Below are 21655 nucleotides of genomic sequence, written 5' to 3'. Positions count from 1 at the left end.
GTATTGAATAAATATAAAGCAGACATATAAATTATTCCAGTAGCAGTTTTTGCTGTATATTGGACAAATGACGAAATCAAAATGTTTCCTCTAAATCCCTCTGCTGATAAGATTTCAATAAATTGTTTGATTGTATTCAGTTGAGTTGTGCGTCAAGTTGTGCGACACAAAAACGGGGTGGGACACACTACGCGGAGACGTTAGAAAAATGACAAAAGACAGTCACGAACCACTTAAAAAAACAGAGCTGAAGAAGTAAAGAAAACTAGAAGTGAGTGAACTAATATTTAAATGATGAATTAGGGTAGAGCAGTGAACAGTAGATACAGTTAATGGAGGTGGAGATGTGCAGTTTTTTAAATATCTACCTCACCCTTCACTTTACCATTGCCAGAAACTACTTTATTATATGCAAAGTGGCTTGAATTGTATTCAAACAAAAACAGTAGACAATAAATAACTAGAGGTATGCAGTTAAGTCTCTCCTTTAGTCGCAGTTGAAGTAAAATGTTATATTTTACCCTTCTGTAATTGGAAAATGTTTTGCTTATCAAGGTGAACTTCACAAAAAAAAACACACACACAAAAAATTGTTTTTCTATAGAACTTGCACTGAATTTACGTCCTTGTGAACACGACGTGAAAGGTCGCAAACTGGAGCTAATCCTCCATCTCAGACAGAGGTTACATTCCATAACGATTGTGCTGTGTGGTTCATACGTGGCTAATCCCATTTCTATGCTACCACTCCCTTTAAGCGGGGACAGTAGACAGTTAAGATACTGGTAAAAGTAAAGAATTTAAGGGTTGTGAGGTGGTACTGAAACTTGTACAAGTTACTACGAGCTATGAATTGTTTTCCTTGAACATGTAGAATGAGAATGATCGATAACGTAAGTAACCTGAGATTATGGAAAATTGTACTAGGACTTTACTCTGACTGGAATGTATAACGTTTTCATCCTACCATTTCTCAGAAACTCCTTGTTACTAGTTCTCTTCCTGTTACACAACAATCCTGCACAGTATTAAAATACTTTCCCATATAAAATCGGCCCCCGGTCAACTGAGAACTATAATCTTGAGTACGGACTGTCATTCACAAGTTTCCTCCTTATTTACTGTTAACCTTCGATAAAATTTAAACATTCATATGTGTTCATTTATTTTCTATTAAGCGTATAGTTACACAATGGACTTTCTGTATTCTGTCCGCTATGGGTATCAAGACCCGAATTTTAGGATTGTAATTCGTGAAACTTGCCACTGAGCCACCGGGGAGCTTATAGTAATTTAAATGATTAGCATTCAAATTGAAAAGCAAAACTGAATCACACTATCCGTATGAATATCTATTCCCTTTTCACGTTTGTAAGTTTCAGTTCTGAGGTTTCAACTGTATGGGTGTATTCATTTCTTAATATTTTGTCAACGCCTATCCATGAACTACGTATCGGAACACCCAATATTAACACCACGATTCTTATTTTAAAACATAGCATCTTCAGTTTTGGGTGCATTATAAGAGTGACAGGCAATCTTGTTATTTGGTTCAAAACCAGACAACTCCTTCTGACGGCGGGTGCTGCTAAATGGATGGCTAATAGTTTTCCCACATCATAAGCAGAGGCAAATCTAAAGGTTTTCGAAATAATAAGTACAGGTAGTCAACTTAAATTTGTTTGTTTGTTTTGAAGTTCACGCAAAACTACACGAGGGCTATCTGTGCTAGCCGTCCCTAACTTAGCAGTATAAGACTAAAGGAAAGGTCATCACCACCCTCTGCCAACTCATGGGCTACTTTTTAGCAACGAATAGTGGGATTGACCGCCACAATTATAATATCTGAAAGGGCGAGCATGTTTGGTGTGACGGGGATTCGAACACTCAGATTACGAGTTGAGCGCCTTAACCACATGGCCATACCAGGCCTCCGAGTTAAGGAACCTAATATTTTGATCAATTATAAGAATTTTTTGTTTGGTTTGTTTTGAATTTCTCGCAAAGCTACACGAGGGCTATTAGGCTAATCTTTTACCAACGAATAGTGGGATTGACCGTCACATTATAACGCCCACACGACTGAAAGGACGAGGATGTTTGGTGTGACGGGATTCAAACCAGTGACCTTCTGATTACGAGTCGAACGCCTTTACCCACCTGACCATGCCGGGCCCAATAATACGAAAAACTACTGAAAGTTTTAGATTAAACCAGCATAATGATATCGAATCGATGATTATTTAACTGTCCTATCCCAAACTAACAATATCAATAATAAGAGTAAAGTTAGCGAGAAAAAATGTAATAAAAAAGGGTAACCGGTCATGTAGAGAACAGAGGACTTGTTTAACAAAAATAGGAAAACAAATCATGGAGAATTATTGAGTACTTTGTTACTTGTCTCACGTTAAGCATATTATAACCAATATGGTATTAACTTCTACCAGACGTGGGTTTTATAACTAATAAGCTTCAAACTAAGATTCTAACCTTTATAGGGTCTATCTTTTCTATTTCTGTTTCGAAATCCAGCGCGCCATCTGCATTTCGTTCATCTGTTAACTCGTCAGTACAACAGATCTCTTCATGATCGTTTCCGCTCTTCTCGAAACAGAATTTATCATCATATTCTTTCGCGTTTGTGTAACTATGAAAATCATTCAGGTGCTTTTCAACGTTTTTTTCGGAATCAATGGGACCTCTATTCATATTCTGTGCGAACTGTTTATCTTCAGTAAATAATAACGATGACTCCACATCATGTTGTTCACTGTTACTGCTGTCCTTTACGATTTCACTACTTCTCTCGTTCAATAGGATGCTACTCTTAAGAAACCGCGAATTCTCCTGTTTTTCTACATTTTGATCTATTATCACCGAGTTCTTTTGCACACAACTGGCAGTATCCTGGGAACCTTGTAAGTCACTTCCATGGTTAGGTTTAATGTTGTTTATATTTTTTCTATTATCAGTGAAAGGTTTTTGGTGACTTTCAAAATCCCGAATATTAACATCTTTCCGATTCTTCTTTGACGACTCCCAGTGATCGTTATTACTTGTTACTACAATTGTACAGTCTGTTCCTATAACATTAAGTTTTTCCAGCTCATGTGGATGGACTTGACGGGCATCCCTGACGATCCGTGGAAGACGAGTCGTTTCTTTGGGATTATTCGATACTTCACGACTGCCATCTAACGGTGACTTATCTTTATCTTTTTTCTTCCTCTCGCCAGCACTCCTGTAAGACAAGATTAGTTTGTTAAAATAATTTGCGTTTACAGTTTTTAAAAATAAGAACCAACTCAATTATTTTACACTATATTCCCTCAGTAACAAGGGAGAGACAGAGACCACACTACAGCATTGCACTCAATTCTACACTATCTTCCATCAGTAACAAGGAAGAGACAGAGACCACACTACAGCATTGCACTCAATTCTACACTATATTCCCTCAGTAACAAGTGAGAGACAGAGACCACACTACAACATTGCACTCAATTCTACACTATATTCCCTCAGTAACAAGGGAGAGACAGAGACCACACTACAGCATTGCACTCAATTGTACACTATCTTCCATCAGTAACTGGCCCGGCATGGCCAAGCGTGTTAAGGCGTGCAACTCGTAATCCGAGGGTCGCGGGTTCGCATCTCCGTCGCGCCAAACATGCTCGCCCTTTCAGCCGTAGGGGCGTTATAATGTTACGGTCAATCCCACTATTCGTTGGTAAAAGAGTAGCCCAAGAGTTGGCGGTGGATGGTGATGACTAGCTGCCTTCCCTCTAGTCTTACACTGCTAACTTAGGGACGGCTAGCACATACAGCCCTCGAGTAGCTTTGTGCGAAATTCCAAAACAAACAAACCATCAGTAACAAGGGAGAGACAAAGACCACACTACAGCATTGCACTCAATTCTACACTATATTCTCTCAGTAACAAGGGAGAGACAGAGACTACACTACAGCATTGCACTCAATTCTTTAACCACTAACAAGAGCCTTAAATTAATCTGTCGAAATCATGTTGATCTCCATGACTTACTTTCAACGACTCTACTTCGGATTTCCTGGGAATTACTTTCATTATTATTGTTAGTATGTATATATTATGAATACACTATTCCCAAGGAGCCGTGAATTCTCGTGTTTTTCTAGATTTTGATCTCTTATCACTGATAACTTGGAGTTCTTTTGCACACAACTGTCAGCATCATGGGAACCTTGTAAACCTCCTGCAGGGTCGCTTTTAATGTTTTTTGTAATATTTTTTCAATTATCGTTTGAAGTATTTTTGTTACTTTCAAATGTAACAACTATGATAAAGTACGTACGTAACATAAATTTACTGTAAATATTACGTCATGAAAGATATGGAAAGCACTCGTTTCATATTGAAAAATAACAGTTATTGTTATTTCTGCAAAGCCACCAATTTAGTCTTTTCGGCAGAGTGGCTGTTTTTTAACTATTCTAAAAAAAGAACATGGTATAAGCTAGTCAGTAAATATCTGTTCCAAGAAAAATTTAATTATTATTTCATGTAATGTTTGAAAATATAAACAAATACTGAATGGATATTACTACACAAAAAATATATACCTGAGTTTGAAAGAGTAGGTAATGTCATTCTCTTTGTAACACATAGTGAAATAAACCCAAAGACACTGTGGCTTGTAGATCTTTGGAAAATACACCTGAAGGAGTAAACCAGACTTTTGTCTGAATAACAATAGTTGTTTCAAAGAACAACATCCATGGTATGTTGGTAAGTTTTGATAACTCATTATGGATAACAGCAAAACAAACGTATTAGAGAAAAAGGTTTATAGGTTTTAAGTTTTAGGAAAAACATCTGCTAATAACTCCTACTATTTATTTACTAAACTTTATGCAAAGTTTAGGTATATCTGTACTAGCTGATATAACAGTTGAAAGACAACTTGTCAATATCACCCACTGTCAACCCTTCGGCTGCTCTTGTCAAACTGAACAATGGAATTCGAAGGTAACTCTTCGAAATTCCCACAGGTCCCATAATGCGGAGAGTGATTTTGTTTGGCTGTAACGGAACGTGAACCATGGAACATCAGATCCACTGTTCGGCACCTTAACTAATGGACCGCTCTCTGCCCCTTTCCCACTTGGACGATACCTCTCCTCTGAATTTTTAAAACACATACATAAATTTACTTATAAAGAATGCGAGTTTCACAATAGAAAAGATTCGGTGATATTTAGTACCTTATATTTTCTCAACAGTCTTGTTTTTTAGGTGCAAAACTTCAAAATGGGCTAAGTGCACTGTGCCCATAGAATGTATCGGACCCCAATTTTTAGTTGGAAGGCTTCAAACGTACCGCTGAGCTACAGGTTGTTTCTTGGGAGTAAAAAAATGACAACAAATATCAAAATAAGAAGCGCCAATGACGTTTTTTAAATATAATATTTTTCTTTCTTTAAGCATCGCGATACAATTATATAGAGAATATCACAGAGCTACTAACATCAGGAATGATTTTCAAAAGTGAGAATTTGGTGTGGAGATGGTGTATCTATCTTTAGAAAACTCCTCAAAATTTTAAGCCCTAAATGTGATTATCCGGCAAAAAATTAATGTATCTTCTTATGGATTACGATTCATTTGTGGTGAATTATATCACTAAATCTACTAAACTGAATAAACTTATAGCATACAACAATGTGGATAAAACATATATATCTGTGTGTGTGTAGCTGTCTACTAAACCGAAACCCTTGTCCGTGTGTTATTCACTAGATATTTTAAAACGAAATAACTTACACCATACAGTGTTAAATAGGGGTTTACACAAATGGCTTATAGCCAACAACACAGATTTTCTGCTCATATAATACCCTATGTTGTTACGCATTATAATTTATTTCGGATGAGTCACCGATTTACTATGTTGTGTACATTACATATTACTATCTCAAATAACCGGAAATTTGAATTTAGAAGTTAATTAACTGTTAATATGTATCAATTCTATGGTGTTTACCGACGAGATTGACACACATGACTGTCTTTTTTTTTGTACACAAACAAATGGTTATTACTAATAGTTATTACAAACGACGATTTATATACAATAGTTTTACAAACTTACAAACAAAAATTCATCTTACATCCGGTCCAGAACTAAATATTTTATCAACGATCCAGGTCCATGACAAGCAAATTATTCTGATTCTGAGTTGATCCTGTCACACTTCGCTCAAGCTAGCTCTTGGTCATGCTTGCACCGGTTACAAGCGTAAGCTACCACTGACAACAACATAAAAGTCCTCGTAGAAATACTAACGTCTGGAGTTAATTCACTGAAGTTAAATGGTTTGTAGATTTGATGTTCGAAATTTATAACGTTCCTGGTCCAACTCTGTAGTTTTTCGATTAATAGATATCAGTCACACTTATAGACAATTATTTGGCTATTGGAACGTCGGTTTTTATATAACAATCACGCAAGTCTCTATAACATTCACCAAAGTTCAAGACAATACTCTGAATTACTAGTTATTACATACATACATTGTTGATTCTTACGCACAAAAACGTTCTACAAATTTCGAGAACAGGCAGGACTTGCACAATATAGTCAATAATATACGTCACACACCCAAAAAAAAAAAAAACTATAGAGAAAAAAGCGTAGCCATTAAAATAAATGGACAACAGTAAATCCATTACAATGTTAATCCAACCTATTAAATCTTTAACTTGTTAATTTAAATGTAACTATGTCCTTAAGCATATAATTATACATTGCTTAAGGAAGTAATTTTGGAGTTGTCAGTTCATAGCCACAGCTAAACATTTTAACACAGAATGTGTGAAAAGCAAGCCATTTCTATGGTGGGTCTGAGGGCATTCTCCCACCAAATAGTTTTGAAAATTAAATGCCACGAGACTGAATCTTGAGACATCTTAATTACAAATACTGCGTACGCCTAATGTACTGAATTCCAAGAAACAAGTTTCCATACATACGTTGTAGCTAGATATGCCATTAAAACCGGATCAAGCCATGGTTTAACTGCCCTTACCACTTCCTACGATTCTGTTATACCATAGCTCAAAAGAATAAAGAAAAATGATGGCAAATTCATTTTTTCCTTTATTCAAAACGCACGCGCACACAATACTGTAAATTTATTTTTTAATTATTCATTATTATACCTTTACGTTTTCAAGGGGCCATTGATAAATTCATAAGAATATACAGAGATGTGGAAAAAATGTATAGTATTTTACTTTTTGTTCGAAACGAAGACTACTACAGTTTGATCTTCACCAGCTTAGCTATCAAACTATACTATTCATGTGGTTGCTTTTGTGAAGTTTGAACGTGTACAAACAGTATCAACAGACTAAAATAATATAAAAAATATATATATTTCTTTAACTACGAGCAAAATTCCACCCTACATGTTCTCTGTGGTAAGCTTCAGAGCTTATAATACCAAATTCTGGATTCGACCCCCGAGACGAACCAAATTCAGTTACCGATTGGTATAACACAAATACAGCAAAGCTTTATTACATTTTAAATGTAACATGAAGAGTAAAGGATGTCCGTCCAGAACATGTTTAACAACCATGATAAAATGGTTCGCTGTGACTTACTCAAGTCACTTATAGATTTCATGTTGAAATTGATTTAAACATTTCCTTTTTCATATTTTTAAAGTGTTTGAATTTTCCTTTGTTCTATTGTAAATCTCTGACGTTTCGCGATTGTTATGTGGTGAATGTTTAAACGTCTATCAGCAAGATATGCAAACCATGACAATGATAGTAAACGCCAAACAACTAATTGTTAAAACAGAGTATTTCCAGGTAACAACCAGTAAATAACGTACAATAAAAACTTCTTTAGTCAAAAAGTTTCACGAAATTGTCAGAGTATTGCGATGAAAATTAAGATGTTCTGTATAGGTTTTCTGACACTAAATCAGTCACTGTTCCGGTATTTTACTACGGAAAAGTTAGTTTGTTTTTGAAGATCGCATTAAGCTACTCAAGGGTCATCTGTGCTCGCCGTCCCTGATTTAGCACATAGGGAAAGCAATTAATCAACACCACCCACCGCCAATTCTTGTACTATTCTTTTACTAACAAATAATAGGGTTGACTATACTTTTATAACACTTTAATTGGATAAGTTAAGAACTTCTTTAAATAATAAAAACAAACTATTCGTACACATCGGGAAGTTTCATATTTTATACGATTTAAATGTAGTTTTTTTTTAATCTTTAACTTGCGAGATTCTGAGAATAACAATGTAACTTTATTTGAAACTTCAAACGATGTGGTGATACCTACATATCTGTCTAACATAGCGAAGAATTTATTAATGTATTTCACGAATAAAACACTGGCGAGTTAAAAACACAAAACCAAAGGATTTGCTCTAACGTTCATCACGTGGCCCCAATATGTCTTATCTGATGAATGGGTAGAAAGTACATAAAACCTTCAAAGCATACCAGTAAGTACAAAAATAAAATAAAAAAAAAAAAGATTTCATTTAGTGTTGCCGCTTCCGACCCATTCTAGGATGTTACCATTCTAAAAACGCCGAAAGAGAGGTCAGTTAGTTCCTTCTCTCTAAAAGCCTGGGGGTTCTATATATATATATGAAAATTCTTTCATCATAAGTGAACAACTTTAAGCAGATTTTGGTGAATACAGTAAACTGTATTTCAAATAACATTACTATTGCGTGGCCCGGAGCAACACAAGATTGTTGGATACAGTAAACTGTATTTCAAATAACATTACCATAGCGTGGCCCAGAGCAACACAAAATTGTTGGATACAGTAAACTATATTTCAAATAACATTACCATAGCGTGGCCCAGAGCAACACAAAATTGTTGGATACAGTAAACTATATTTCAAATAACATTACCATAGCGTGGCCCAGAGCAACACAAAATTGTTGGATACAGTAAACTATATTTCAAATAACATTACCATAGCGTGGCCCAGAGCAACACAAAATTGTTGGATACAGTAAACTATATTTCAAATAACATTACCATAGCGTGGCGCGGAGCAACACAAAATTGTTGGATACAGTAAACTATATTTCAAATAACATTACCATAGCGTGGCCCAGAGCAACACAAAATTGTTGGATACAGTAAACTATATTTCAAATAACATTACCATAGCGTGGCCCAGAGCAACACAAAATTGTTGGATACAGTAAACTATATTTCAAATAACATTACCATAGCGTGGCGCGGAGCAACACAAGATTTGTATAACACAATAAGAGAAGAATGACCTAAATAACACGTATGTGAAAATGCAAAATGCTTCAAGAACCAATGACAATTTTCCACAACAGATTACAGTAGTAATTACTTTATTCATTGATATACCGATTAGAATAAAAGGAAAGCATAGAGAACACCTGTGATGTTTGTTTGTTTGTTTTTGAATTTCGTACAAAGCTACAAGAGGACTATCTGCGCTAGCCGTCCCTAATTTAGCAGTGTAAGACTAGAGGAAAAGCAGCTAGTTATTATCACCCTCCGCCAACTCTTGGCCTACGCTTTTACCAACGAATAGTGGGATTGACCGTCACATTATAATGCCCCCACGGCTGAAAGGGCGAGCATGTTTGGTGTGACGGGAATTCGAACTCGCGACCCTCAGATTACGAGTGGAGCGCTTTAATCACCTGGCCACGCCAGTTCCTTGAAACATCCAGTGTTACATCCAATGAAGCTTCTGTAAGACTCGTCTGTTGTTGGCAGTATTTACTGATCCTTGCAACTAATATGTGTTTTATTTAAACCTCCAATCTTATAAGTAAAACAGAGGTAGAAAGAAGAGAAATAAAAGCAGTGATAATAAAGTATTATAATGAAACACCACATATTCAAATGTTCGTGGATGATGTGGGTGTTTGTTTGGAATTAATCTCAAAGCTACACAATGAGCTACTTGTGCTGTGTACACCACGGGTATCGAATGTTCAGTCTTTAATGCTATATGCCTTCAATCTTTCAGGCTTACCGTAGTGCCGCATAAGGGTTCCTGGACGAAGCTTATAATTCTCAATGTGCCTTTAAAGAAATTCATTTACAAGGCCCCCGCTAGTATAGCGGTATGTCTACGGATTTACAACGCTAAAATCAGGGGTTCGATTCTCCTCGGCGGGCTCATCAAATAGCCCGATGTGGTTCTGCTATAAGAAAAGACACTCATTTAGATAAGGAAATGTTTATGATAAAATTGTTTTAAATATGGATTTTTGCTGTAATGATCATGTATTAACTATTACCAGCAACTTGTATCATTCTCACTTTACAATTTCCAGAAAAAAATTGAAGAATTACAGACTAAGTAATTTCACTGGACTTCTCATTTATTCAACGATTATAATTAATTGTGTGCATCAATTTCATTCAGGTTCACAAACTTGTTTAATTTAATTGAAGTTTTTATTATACCGTTTTCATAATTTTTAAAACTTGTGCAAAAATATTTGAAATCGAATACTTCACAGAAGATATGCCCCTCATCCTAGAAATTCAACGAAAAGTCTTAAGGCTCGCATGGCTAAAAGCTGGCTTTCGATATTCGTGGTGGACACAGCACAGATAACCTGTTCTGTAGCTTTGTGCTTTACAATAAACAACAATTGTGTTTAGAAGTTGCAGATTCATATCATGTGTTCAGCTAATCCACGCACAGAACAACAAAAATTACAATATATTATTACCTATATATAAAAAAATAGTTTGTGTAGAATATATTTGAAGAAGAAACAATTTCACTGAAATATTAATTACCTACTGGAACGAACCCTAGGAAACAAAGGTCTTGTAGAACAACGACTTACCTGAATGGCACAGGGATATTTGACCCGGGTGCACGAGATACGTTATCACTATGGCTTCTGATTCTCCCGCGAAAACACTTTGTGGTCACGGACATTCTTGATTTACTAGCGCAGTCCAGAGCTTTTAACACAGTTTTTGTTTTACGTTTATTCAGCTGTTTGAGGTTTTTTGTTGTTGTTTTATTTCAAAACCTGAACGAGTTCATGGCAGCACCAGTGTTACTTAAGTGGTAACTTCTCCCATTGCACTGAACATGCCAATACCGAGACATGAAGCGTGTACAACCCGTCTTCACTACTCCAGAGCAGAGAATGCTCCGTTTAAAGCTATGTGCTGCCATCTATTAGTAATTAGTATACACACCTAAACAAATTTATACAAAATTGATGGAGTATGTAAAATTAGATGCTTTCTGCTCATTTTCATTGGTTCAACTAAAATGTGAAATTTTAGAAACATGTTAAAAAATTGAATTAAAAGTTTCACTACCGCACAAAAATCAAAACTATTTTGCAACTGGAATTCTATAAAGCCGTTCCCCTTGGCCAATATAACATTTTTCTGTATGGTCTAGAGAAGTTAAACACGTTTGACTTGAAAACCAGAAAAGTTAGTAGATAAATAAAGACTAATAAAATGATAATAATTTTCTTGCTCAACAATCGTCTGGTAATTTTACTCGTACTGCATACGGAACAGACTTTATGGGACGTAATGCAGATACCAGAACCCGTTTTCACCTTAATCATATCCCTTGTTCTTACTTTATTTTCTTACTGTTTGCTGATAAAAGTGCTTATAAGTCAAAAAGAAATTTAAAATACTGCATGACGTTTCGCAATTATATATTTTCTAATGATCTGTATCTTTAAAATATTTACAAATCACAAAACCAATGAATGTACGTGTTTGGAAGATGGTTAAAAAAACAAAGATTTCGTGTAACAAACCTTGAAAAATTTAGTTAGTAGTGAACTATATGATAGTTATTTATAATTATTTATTCGGTTAAGTGTAATAACTGGAAATTAACTACAGTTTCCTATGGTCCCCCTCCAAAAGAAGGATTATCCTTACTACTAAGTTTCTAAATTGCCATAGTAACCAAAGAAAATCTAAAACACAATATACGTACCTACATCATTACTGGAGGAGTTATCAGTAATATTTTTTCAGTAATTTAAAAATGAAAAAAATGGAAGTTTGTAAATAATATATTTTTTGTTCATTCTATAACTCTTTCCCTTAATTAGAATTTGTCACGTTTTATGACCAGCCTTACATGAAGCTAGAAGTAGTTCAAAGTCGTGCCCACGCTTCCTAGTTACCGGAAAATTAGTTAAGCATGAACTGATAAAAAATACAAAATAATTCAAAATACACGCCCTCACTTTAAATACAAAAACAAACAAAAAATTCTAAGTGCACATTTGTATATATATATAACACACACAAAGTAAACAGACCCGTAGCCACAGCTGAAAATATAAAAATTGCAAAAGAATCTGTCTCAACTTTTCTATAATTTATATTTTATTTCAACCTCTGGAGTAACAAAGGAGATATATTCGAAACTGAGGTTATAAATAATGTTAGATTTGATGTGGAACACTGGCATATTGTGGAGACAAATCACTTGATAAGCTGAATATGACTTAGGTATCAATATACACACATGAAACTACAACAGAGAATGGTTCCGCCTAGCACAAGATTTATGTATATAAGTATTAAGTCAGGAAACACCTGCAAGATAAATAGGTCTAAACATTCTCAGATTTTCAAAATTCAATCATTCTAGTACATACAGTTTTACTTGTTTATAATATGCTAGTTGTCTCTGCTATGTTGTGCGTCATAGTTTCAAACACAAAGGAAAAGATTATTTTTTTTTAAGTTCTGGTTTCAAATATCTGATCGGATAAAGTAGTATTTACTGATTAAACAATTGAAACCAGAAATCAACGAAACTTATTATCTGCGTAACATATGACAAGAAACAAAGGAAGGATGTCTGAAATCTACACACTCAGGTGTGAAGTTACTTAAGTACCATACGATGTTCTACACACTCAGGTGTGAAGTTACTTAAGTACCATACGATGTTCTACACACTCAGGTGTTAAGTTACTTAACTACCATACGATGTTCTACACACTCAGGTGTGAAGTTACTTAAGTACCATACGATGTTCTACACACTCAGGTGTGAAGTTACTTAAGTACCATACGATGTTCTACACACTCAGGTGTGAAGTTACTTAAGTACCATACGATGTTCTACACACTCAGGTGTTAAGTTACTTAAGTACCATACGATGTTCTACACACTCAGGTGTTAAGTTACTTAAGTACCATACGATGTTCTACACACTCAGGTGTGAAGTTACTTAAGTACCATACGATGTTCCGAGGAATGACACTTACCAGTGACATGATCTTGTCAATAAAAACTACTTTTCATGATTGTGGTTTATAATTATAATACGACTCATCTTGGAATATTTAAAAACTTTCTTTGACTGTTAACTTGCTAAAATATTTAACAGCTTTCTTTGCCTATTAACTTTGCTAACTGGTTGAAGACAGCTGCATGGAATCACTGTCCTGACAAATTTTCTAAATCAACTAGAAAATCACTTAATTGTGAAGAGGTCATAATTTCAAAATTTAGAAGTAATCTTTTCAAAAGAAATGCCAAGAAACTTGTTTGTTTTTGAATTTCGCCCAAAGCTACTCGAGGGCTATCTTCGTTAGCCGTCCCTAATTTAGCAGCGTAAGACTAGAGGAAAGGCAGCTAGTCATCACCACCCACCGCCAATTTTGGACTACTCTTTTACCAACGAATAGTGGGATTTATCGTCAGATTATAACGCCCCCACGGTTGAAAGGGCGAGAATGTGTGGTGCGACAGGGATTGGAACCTGTAACCCTCAGATTATGAGTCGAGTGTCTTAACCACCTGACCGCCAAGAAACTAAATTTCCTATATTTTAGTTTGGCGTAAAAACTTGTTAACCTGAACCTAGTTCTTGTTTCTTTTTACTACACGTTCAATAATCTAATAAAATCAACATATTCAATTTGCAGTTAGAAATGAATTTATTATTTCTTTTATTTGTCCCAAGTAACAAAACAAAGATTACAAAAAAATGTTTACAACATCAATGTATAAAAAACCCACAAAGAAACGTGAGAATCTAAAACGATGTAAAAACCAAAGAAACTATCCTGTCTTAACGAATAATTTGTCACATTTTGGTTGGTTTCCAATAGTCTTTATACTGATACTTTTCTTAAGAAAAAGTTGAGTACGTTCGTACGCACCAGAACACGTGGGGATAAATCACACAACAGGAATGTCAGTACTGGTGCCAAGTCTGATTTTACTTTATACCTTAGCCCAAATTAGCTTCTAGTGTATATTATATATAACCAACATTTCTCTGTTTATTTAACTTGTAATCTACATCATCGTACACATGTCTGGGATTACACGTGGGTACAGTAGAACAAAGTGGGTTTTGTTATTGTTAAAGCCAAACCTTCACAAAGCAACTAAAAGAGGGGTATTTCTATAATTAGGAAGAAACGATAACACACACACACACACACACACAAGCTTTTCCTACAACTATATGAGGATCTATTTCAGGGCACATCACACTGAAGGTTATTGTTTTAAACCACTCTCAAACTTTAAGCAATAATGACCGAGTCTTTATGTAAATGTAATCACGCAGAAACTGGAAAACAAATCTGTGCCACGTTTTAAACATAGATGTAAAGGGTTCATCAACACCAGGTTAGTCGCGAACCCCATCGGCTTTTCAAATGAATTTTTCACAGATATTTCTGTAACAAATTACTTGTGGATTCATGGCATTGTTGGTTACAGGTTAATTAACAATACATGAGCCACAGGAGAAAAAACAAAACAAACAACCAATAACCTAGCAATATGGCAAATAAATCCAAAAAATTACAGCTAGGGTTCCATTTTTATGTATTTTACGTACAAAATGAATGAATTCATCCTGTGACCCGAGTAAAATGTCAGATCGGTGCCAATGCGTCCAAGATCAGTCGATATCAGGATCAGTTTTTTACAATCTGCATCACTGTCCCTCATCTTCCTAATGTATAGATAGAAGTACAGGTGTCAAGCTACTAAACACTTAAATCACTTACTTGTCCGACTTCAAAAACATGGAACGTTAACAAAAGGACCTGCAAAATCTTGTAAATCATGCCCTCTTTATGTTTCTTTGACGATGTAAACCCTGTAACAAACCTCCCTGCAACGGAAACAGGAAGGTCGAGGTTGCATCTAGTAATAGTTATAATTATCAAAAATAGAAGGACTTTTCGACTGATACTATGATATTTTACGGCAAATAAAACTTATGTAGAAAACACAAGAAATAGTTCATATGTATTATCAGAACATGATTATCCGTCATTTTTCGCCTGTTTCTCTATGATTGATCTAATTCGGTATACAAATGCACTGTCTCCATCGAAGGCCCGGCATGGCCAGGTGGGTTAAGGCATTCGAGTAGTAATCCGAGTGTCGTGGGTTCGAAGCCCTGTCGCACCAAACATGCTCGCTCTTTCAGCCGTGGGGCGTTATAATGTGACAGTCAATCCCACTATTCGTTGGTAAAAGAGTGTCCAAGAGTTGGCGGTGGGTGGTGATGACTAGCTGCCTTCCCTCTAGTCTTACACTGCAAAGTTAGGGACGACCAACGCAGATAACCTCGTGTAGCTTTGCGCCAAATTCAAAAACAAACTCTCCATCGCAAAATCGCCCGAATATATTGCGTATTTTGCATAAGTAAACAAACTTGCTGATCCGATCTCGTAAAAACTGGATCAGAAAAACATCAGGGAATCATTTGGATCGAAATCGCTATCACTGGTCGATACAGAGATCGTTTGCAGGCTTAATTCATACAGTCGGTTTTTGTCAGTTATTTGCACCGAGTATCGTAACAGGAAAACACTAGTCAATGTGGTGCAGTGTGTATATTCCGTCGGCAGAAATGTAGTCTGTGAAACAATAACAAAAATCACCTTACCAAAACACGTTGCAGCGATAAATATGTTAGAAGTACCTTTCAATCTAGATATGTTTATAAATATAAATAATCTCGTTTATTTGCTGAAAATTTACAGATATTTCAATTTCTTGAAAATTTATTATTCTAATGAATGTCTGTGACAAACGCTTTAGTAATTATACCATTAACAATAGTAATAAATGCTTTTATCACAAGCTAGAACTAGCGGTACAAAAGTGAAAATCTTAATTGCTTCTTAGACATAACGTTACAGAACCCATGTCTTGTATGGAGGAAATAAGTTATCGTACAGATATCTTGCTCAATAAAGTTTAATAGTCATCTTTACGAGGTGGCTTCATGTTTTGTGGTTAGGAAGATTTCATTTTAAGATTATAAATTCGCATGTTTGTTTTAAATGCTCTATTACGTAGTCCTTACTTCAATGTCATTTTAAGAAATCTTGTTTACTATGTCTTGACACCATTATATAGTCAGAACAGGTGCTACTACTGGTCTGATCAGTACACAACCTTTTAATTAGATGACGAAAGAGAGAAAGTTAGACCTTTCTTAACTTCATACAAAAACATTTGGGCTGTGAATCCGCTTAAGGAGAACAAGGACAACTACACGTTCTGCCTGCGAAGTGCACGTAGTGAGGTTAAAGTGATAGCACCCACATAACACCTTGATTACAGGCACTAGGAAATTGTTTGTTTAGAATTTTCGTGCAAAGCTGCACATATGGCTATACGCGCATACGATATCCGTGTTTAATTTTGCATAGAAAAACTAAATATAAGGTAGTTAGTTAACAGACCCTCCGCCTACTCTTGAGCTACTCTTGTCTGTCTAAAAAGTGGCATTTAATTACCACTCTTCAGAACTTTACAGTTTCATTCAAAGTACAGAGAGAGTTTTGCTGCAACTAATTGCGGACCACGAACTGTCAGATTCACAACTTCTAGACAACGTCAGATACAGTAAGATACAAGTCATCGTCTACCACGCAAATTCAGCGTTATTTAGAAAATCATAACAACTGAACTGCACGTGGCGACGGTTGAGATAACAATTCCTCGTGCTCTTTCTGTCACAAATAAAGGCTCATCCCTGTATGGTCCATCTCTATATTTCTGTGTCAAAGATACACACAAAAACAAAGAGAGAGACACTATTCTTTATTAAATGAATATCTTCAATCTCGAAAAGAAAAAAACGTTACAAAATTAAAATACAAACAACTCTTTCCCAACTATCTATTAAACAATGACAAACTACTTCCCATTGAATAATTAAAACAAACAATTCTTTCCAGTGAGCCATTAAACAATGAAAAACCTTCCCTAGCGAAATAGTAAATAATGAATATAAAAAACTTGTTACGTGTTATAATTTATCCCGAACGACTCTTCAATTTATGTTATGTACGTTATGTTTTACGGTTTCAAATAAACAGAAATTTCAATTTAGAAGTCAATTAAATTTGATATTATGAAATTATGATATCTGTCAACAAGATTGGTACATACAATTGTTTTTCTTAACACAAACATATTTTAATATACAAACAACGATACAATTTATAATAACGGTTATTATAAATATTGGTTTATATACAATAGCTTTATAAATTTATAATTTATACCTGGTTTAGAACTGAATATTTTATCAACGGTTTTGATCCACGACGAACGAATTAATTCTGAGTTGAAATTGTCAAACCTCGCTTGAGCTAGCTAACTAAATGTCTATTTTTGACTAGCCTTAAACCGCTCACAAGTTTACTTTTCACTGACGACAATATCTAATGTCCTCGTAGAAATACTAACGTCCGAAGTTAATTCGTTGAAGTTAAACAGTTTGTAATGTTCAAAATCTATAATGGTTCCTTGTCAAATTCCGCAATTTTCCGATTAATAAGCGTTAATTGCAATTATAGCTTCCAAGGCTTATAATATACTGAATGTAGCTGACCAACAATATTATATTACTGTTACTTGGAGAGATTCTGAAAAATTCGATAATACTCAAAAGATACGCTACTTTTTTCGTAAAACATACAGTTAATTCTTAATCTTGGAAATCTTCTACAAATTTAGATAACAGACGGGACTCGCGCAATACACATTAAACAATATGCGTTAACTGAAATAAACGTAGGCATTAAAATAAATGTATAACATTTAGTCAGTTACACCCTTCCCAAAGAACTATTAAACCTTTGTAGATAAGAAGAAACAAACACAAAATAAAGCTTTACTCGACCGTCTATGTAACAAATACCGAAAAAAATTAAACTAAATTATGTTTAACAGAGCAATGAAAACCACTAATGCACTAAAGATTTCGATTATTTCTGTTTAAATAGTGTGCGTTTTTTCTTGTAGCAAAGCTACATCGGGATAGCTGAGCACACCGAGGGGAATCGAACTCCTGATTTTAGCGTTGTAAAACTGTAAACTTACCGCTGTACAAGCAGGGGAGGGATGTTCATATAGTAATTACTTGTTACACCTGGCTTATTTGTAAGATTTGAAAGCCAGGCTAATAACAGAAATATTCATAACAAATAAGCTTTTATAGAACTGAATGCACTTCTAATACTATTTCATTGGTCTTTCCTTGGTAATCCCCTATACCTTTTCCCTTCAATTTGACCCTCTAGTAGGTTGCGCTGGACGTTGTCTCATCTCATATGGACAAAATTCGTTACGTTCGTCTTCTTCATGGTTGGTACAACACATCTTTACATATTCACCATATTCAGAACTTGTTAATTTGTTACCTAGTTTGTCCAGGATAGTTTCTTCATCTTTCTGTGCATCACATCTCAAATGTTTCCAGTTTGTTAATTAATGCTTGGGTCAAGGTCTATGTTTGGTAACCACATAACTATGTTGATTAATACGTGTATTAAATACACATTTAATAGTGTATACACTAACTGGAATAACCAGCCCCTCGATGAAAGTTATGTAAATTTGTGATTAATGAAAGGTTATCTTAGACACGAAAAGTTGCTTCCCTAATATTTAATTGTAAAAAAAAAAAAAAAAAGCCCATAAAAACTGCAAAACACAAAATGTGAAACCGCAAAGTTGCATGCATTTTTCATAATAAAATTTAAAAATCAATTATTTTCGTTACTGTCAAGTAGAGTTTAGCCAATAACACGGAAGTGAAAACTTTCAAAGAGAGATAAGATTGATAAACAAAATTCAAGGCAGCTATTCAACATCATCCACCGCCGACTATTTACCAAAGAACAGTAGAACTTACCGTGAGTTTATAACGCCCCCACGGTTGAAAAGAACGAGCTTGTTCGGTATGGTGGTTTAACCCCGCAACCTGAAGATTGCAAGTTAAGCGCTTTAACCACAAGATCATGTTAGACACAGGTGGTACCCACGTCCCAAGTGACGTAGCAGTATGTATGCAGATTTAGAATGCCAGGACCCAGTTTCGACACCTGTGGTGAGCAGAACATAGACAGTCCATTGTGTAACTTTACGCTCAACTTCAAACAAACAAAGACTCAGAAGGACTGTTGGCTTATTTAAATTATCTTACATTTACTTAGTCCCTACTTACGAAAATATATTAAATCATCAAAATGTGTATTTATTTGAAGTTTGTTACTAGCCAAACAAAACAGTCTAGGTACCGCAACATAAAGTTTATCCAAAAGTCTTTAACATAAATAGCTCTTAAAACTCATTTTTAACTTTTTGATTATATTGTACTCTGTTTGTTTGTATCAGAATATACATAATAAGCACAGTTAATGTCTTGCCTAACAGTTAGTTCAACCACTTGAAAATAGTCCATTCCACTCGGATGTGTACTATTGAAAAGTATTTGATAGTTAAAAATAAAAGAAGAAGAGAAGAGATAATGTTCCTATTTTTCAAATCAATAACAGAAGTTTTTCTGCTCTATATGCCTATGAGTTTCAAGCAGTAATACCTGATATTCAGTTCTGCATGGATGCAGCGGTTAGTATCAATTTATCAACGTGTAAGGAAGGTCTAAGGAACATACGCAAAATTGTAAAGTGCATGTAATTACATGAGAGGTGAAAACATCTTGTCATATGGCACGAGGCCTAATAAACATAAACTTAAAAGTTCAGGAGAATCTACAATTGTTGATAGACAAAGGGCTGTTTGTGATCTGCCTACCACGGGTATCGAAACCCGGTTTCCGCACACGTACTACTGTACTACTGCGGGAGTGCTTGCGATTGATCATTCTCACTCCATGCATATAGATGCGATTTGTATTAATACACCAACCACTCGAAGTCTGTTACCAGGGCTACTGGAAAGCTTAATCTTCCATTTAAGGGTGGCAAAGGTGAAACTGTACATTGGGTGAAAAAGGTTAAATAAATGTTTTACTAAAATTGATAAACTCCCGAGTCAAAATAACATGTCATTCTCAAAGCATTTGGACAAAGTAATTGTTAACTCCAAGGAATACAAAACGTCCACTGCAAGAGGTGGTTCGATTACTTCCATCACTTAAACATCCAACAAACTGTTTGTAACAATGAAGAACATGATGCAAAACGTTAAAAATGCTGGTGTGTTCTCAGTGCAGATTGGCTCCACATAAGACATCACTACAACTAACCATTATGTTATGATAGTTCGTTATACGTTTGGCGGGAAAGTAATTGAAAGGATACTAGCTCTCCTTCCCTCTCACGGCCACAAAGTTGAGGGACAAAGGATGTTCCAGCTAGTAAAGAGCGTATTTGACAAAATAAATTGATATCAACAAAGTTTTAAATATCGCAGATGGAGCAGCTTATCAGAGGCACCATATGGATTTCGAGCAAAGCTCTCTTTTGCTGTGGATACAAAAGTCCACCCGACAAAGGTAGGTGGTTAGAGCAGTAACATTATTCAAACTGCCGCAGGTTTCTTCAAACGTTCCTACAAGAGAATGGATATCAGGCAAAAAGAAACAAACCAATTTAAGGTAGACAAACCGATGAAAATTAACCTGTAAAATATGTTGGTCAGTAAAACCAGGCGCATTATAACTTGTGTTCGAGACATCCACAGACCACTCCAGAACTGTTTTCCTTGTGCTTAGTTATACTTTAACATTCAAAGTACCATGTTGCAGCCACCATAACAGGGGATAAAGGGATGCAGGTGGCTTTCAGAGGTAAGAAAGTTTTGAACACCCACACATGCATGTCCGTTTGTCATCATATCACATCTGTGTCAAAATACCTGCCAGATTACTGAATCAGATAGGTCAGCTCATGCCACATCTGCTGGAACACTTTGCAAGTGCATACCTGAAGCCATATCAAAGTTCAGAAGACCAGTATACTATCTGATGCATCGGAGACTGACCACAAAGTAAAAAACTTTTCAGAGACTCAAATAATGTTGCTTGAGAACAACATGCTACATTCAAAAGCATACGACAACGTACGTAAAGTGTACTACATTCCAGCACTCTTCATCGTGAGATATGTTTCTCGAAGCTAAAGATAATAAAAACAAGACTGAAGAGTCTGCTGTCAGCTGAGGTCTCGAAGCCCTCACGCACTGAAACCAGTATTATAACTTAGATACCAAACAGTAAAATCACAGGCATACTTTCAATCATCTGATGAGTTCAAACGGCTATCGATGTACAGAATTCTGTTAATGCATAAGAATATTAGATACC

The 21655-nt window shown here is 35.4% G+C and overlaps 1 protein-coding gene across 5 annotated transcripts in view; it reads right to left on the bottom strand.

Annotated features, from left to right (window-relative positions):
- The window catches only part of LOC143226211 (uncharacterized), a 117355-nt gene that overhangs the window by 65377 nt on the left and 30323 nt on the right, over window positions 1–21655 (bottom strand). For 2 of the 5 annotated variants that reach the window (XM_076456899.1, XM_076456898.1), the window contains exon 2: window positions 2494–3244. In XM_076456899.1, the coding sequence (XP_076313014.1) occupies window positions 2494–3244 (751 nt within the window). Of the gene's footprint in view, window positions 1–2493; window positions 3245–5250; window positions 5387–10892; window positions 11197–21655 lie in introns of those variants that run through there. The other 3 variants (XM_076456902.1, XM_076456901.1, XM_076456897.1) reach the window with 3 other exon arrangements.

Source organism: Tachypleus tridentatus, chromosome 9, assembly GCF_004210375.1.
Source record: "Tachypleus tridentatus isolate NWPU-2018 chromosome 9, ASM421037v1, whole genome shotgun sequence".
Taxonomy (NCBI): Eukaryota; Metazoa; Arthropoda; class Merostomata; order Xiphosura; family Limulidae; genus Tachypleus; species Tachypleus tridentatus.
This window is presented reverse-complemented; position numbering and strand designations above follow the sequence as displayed.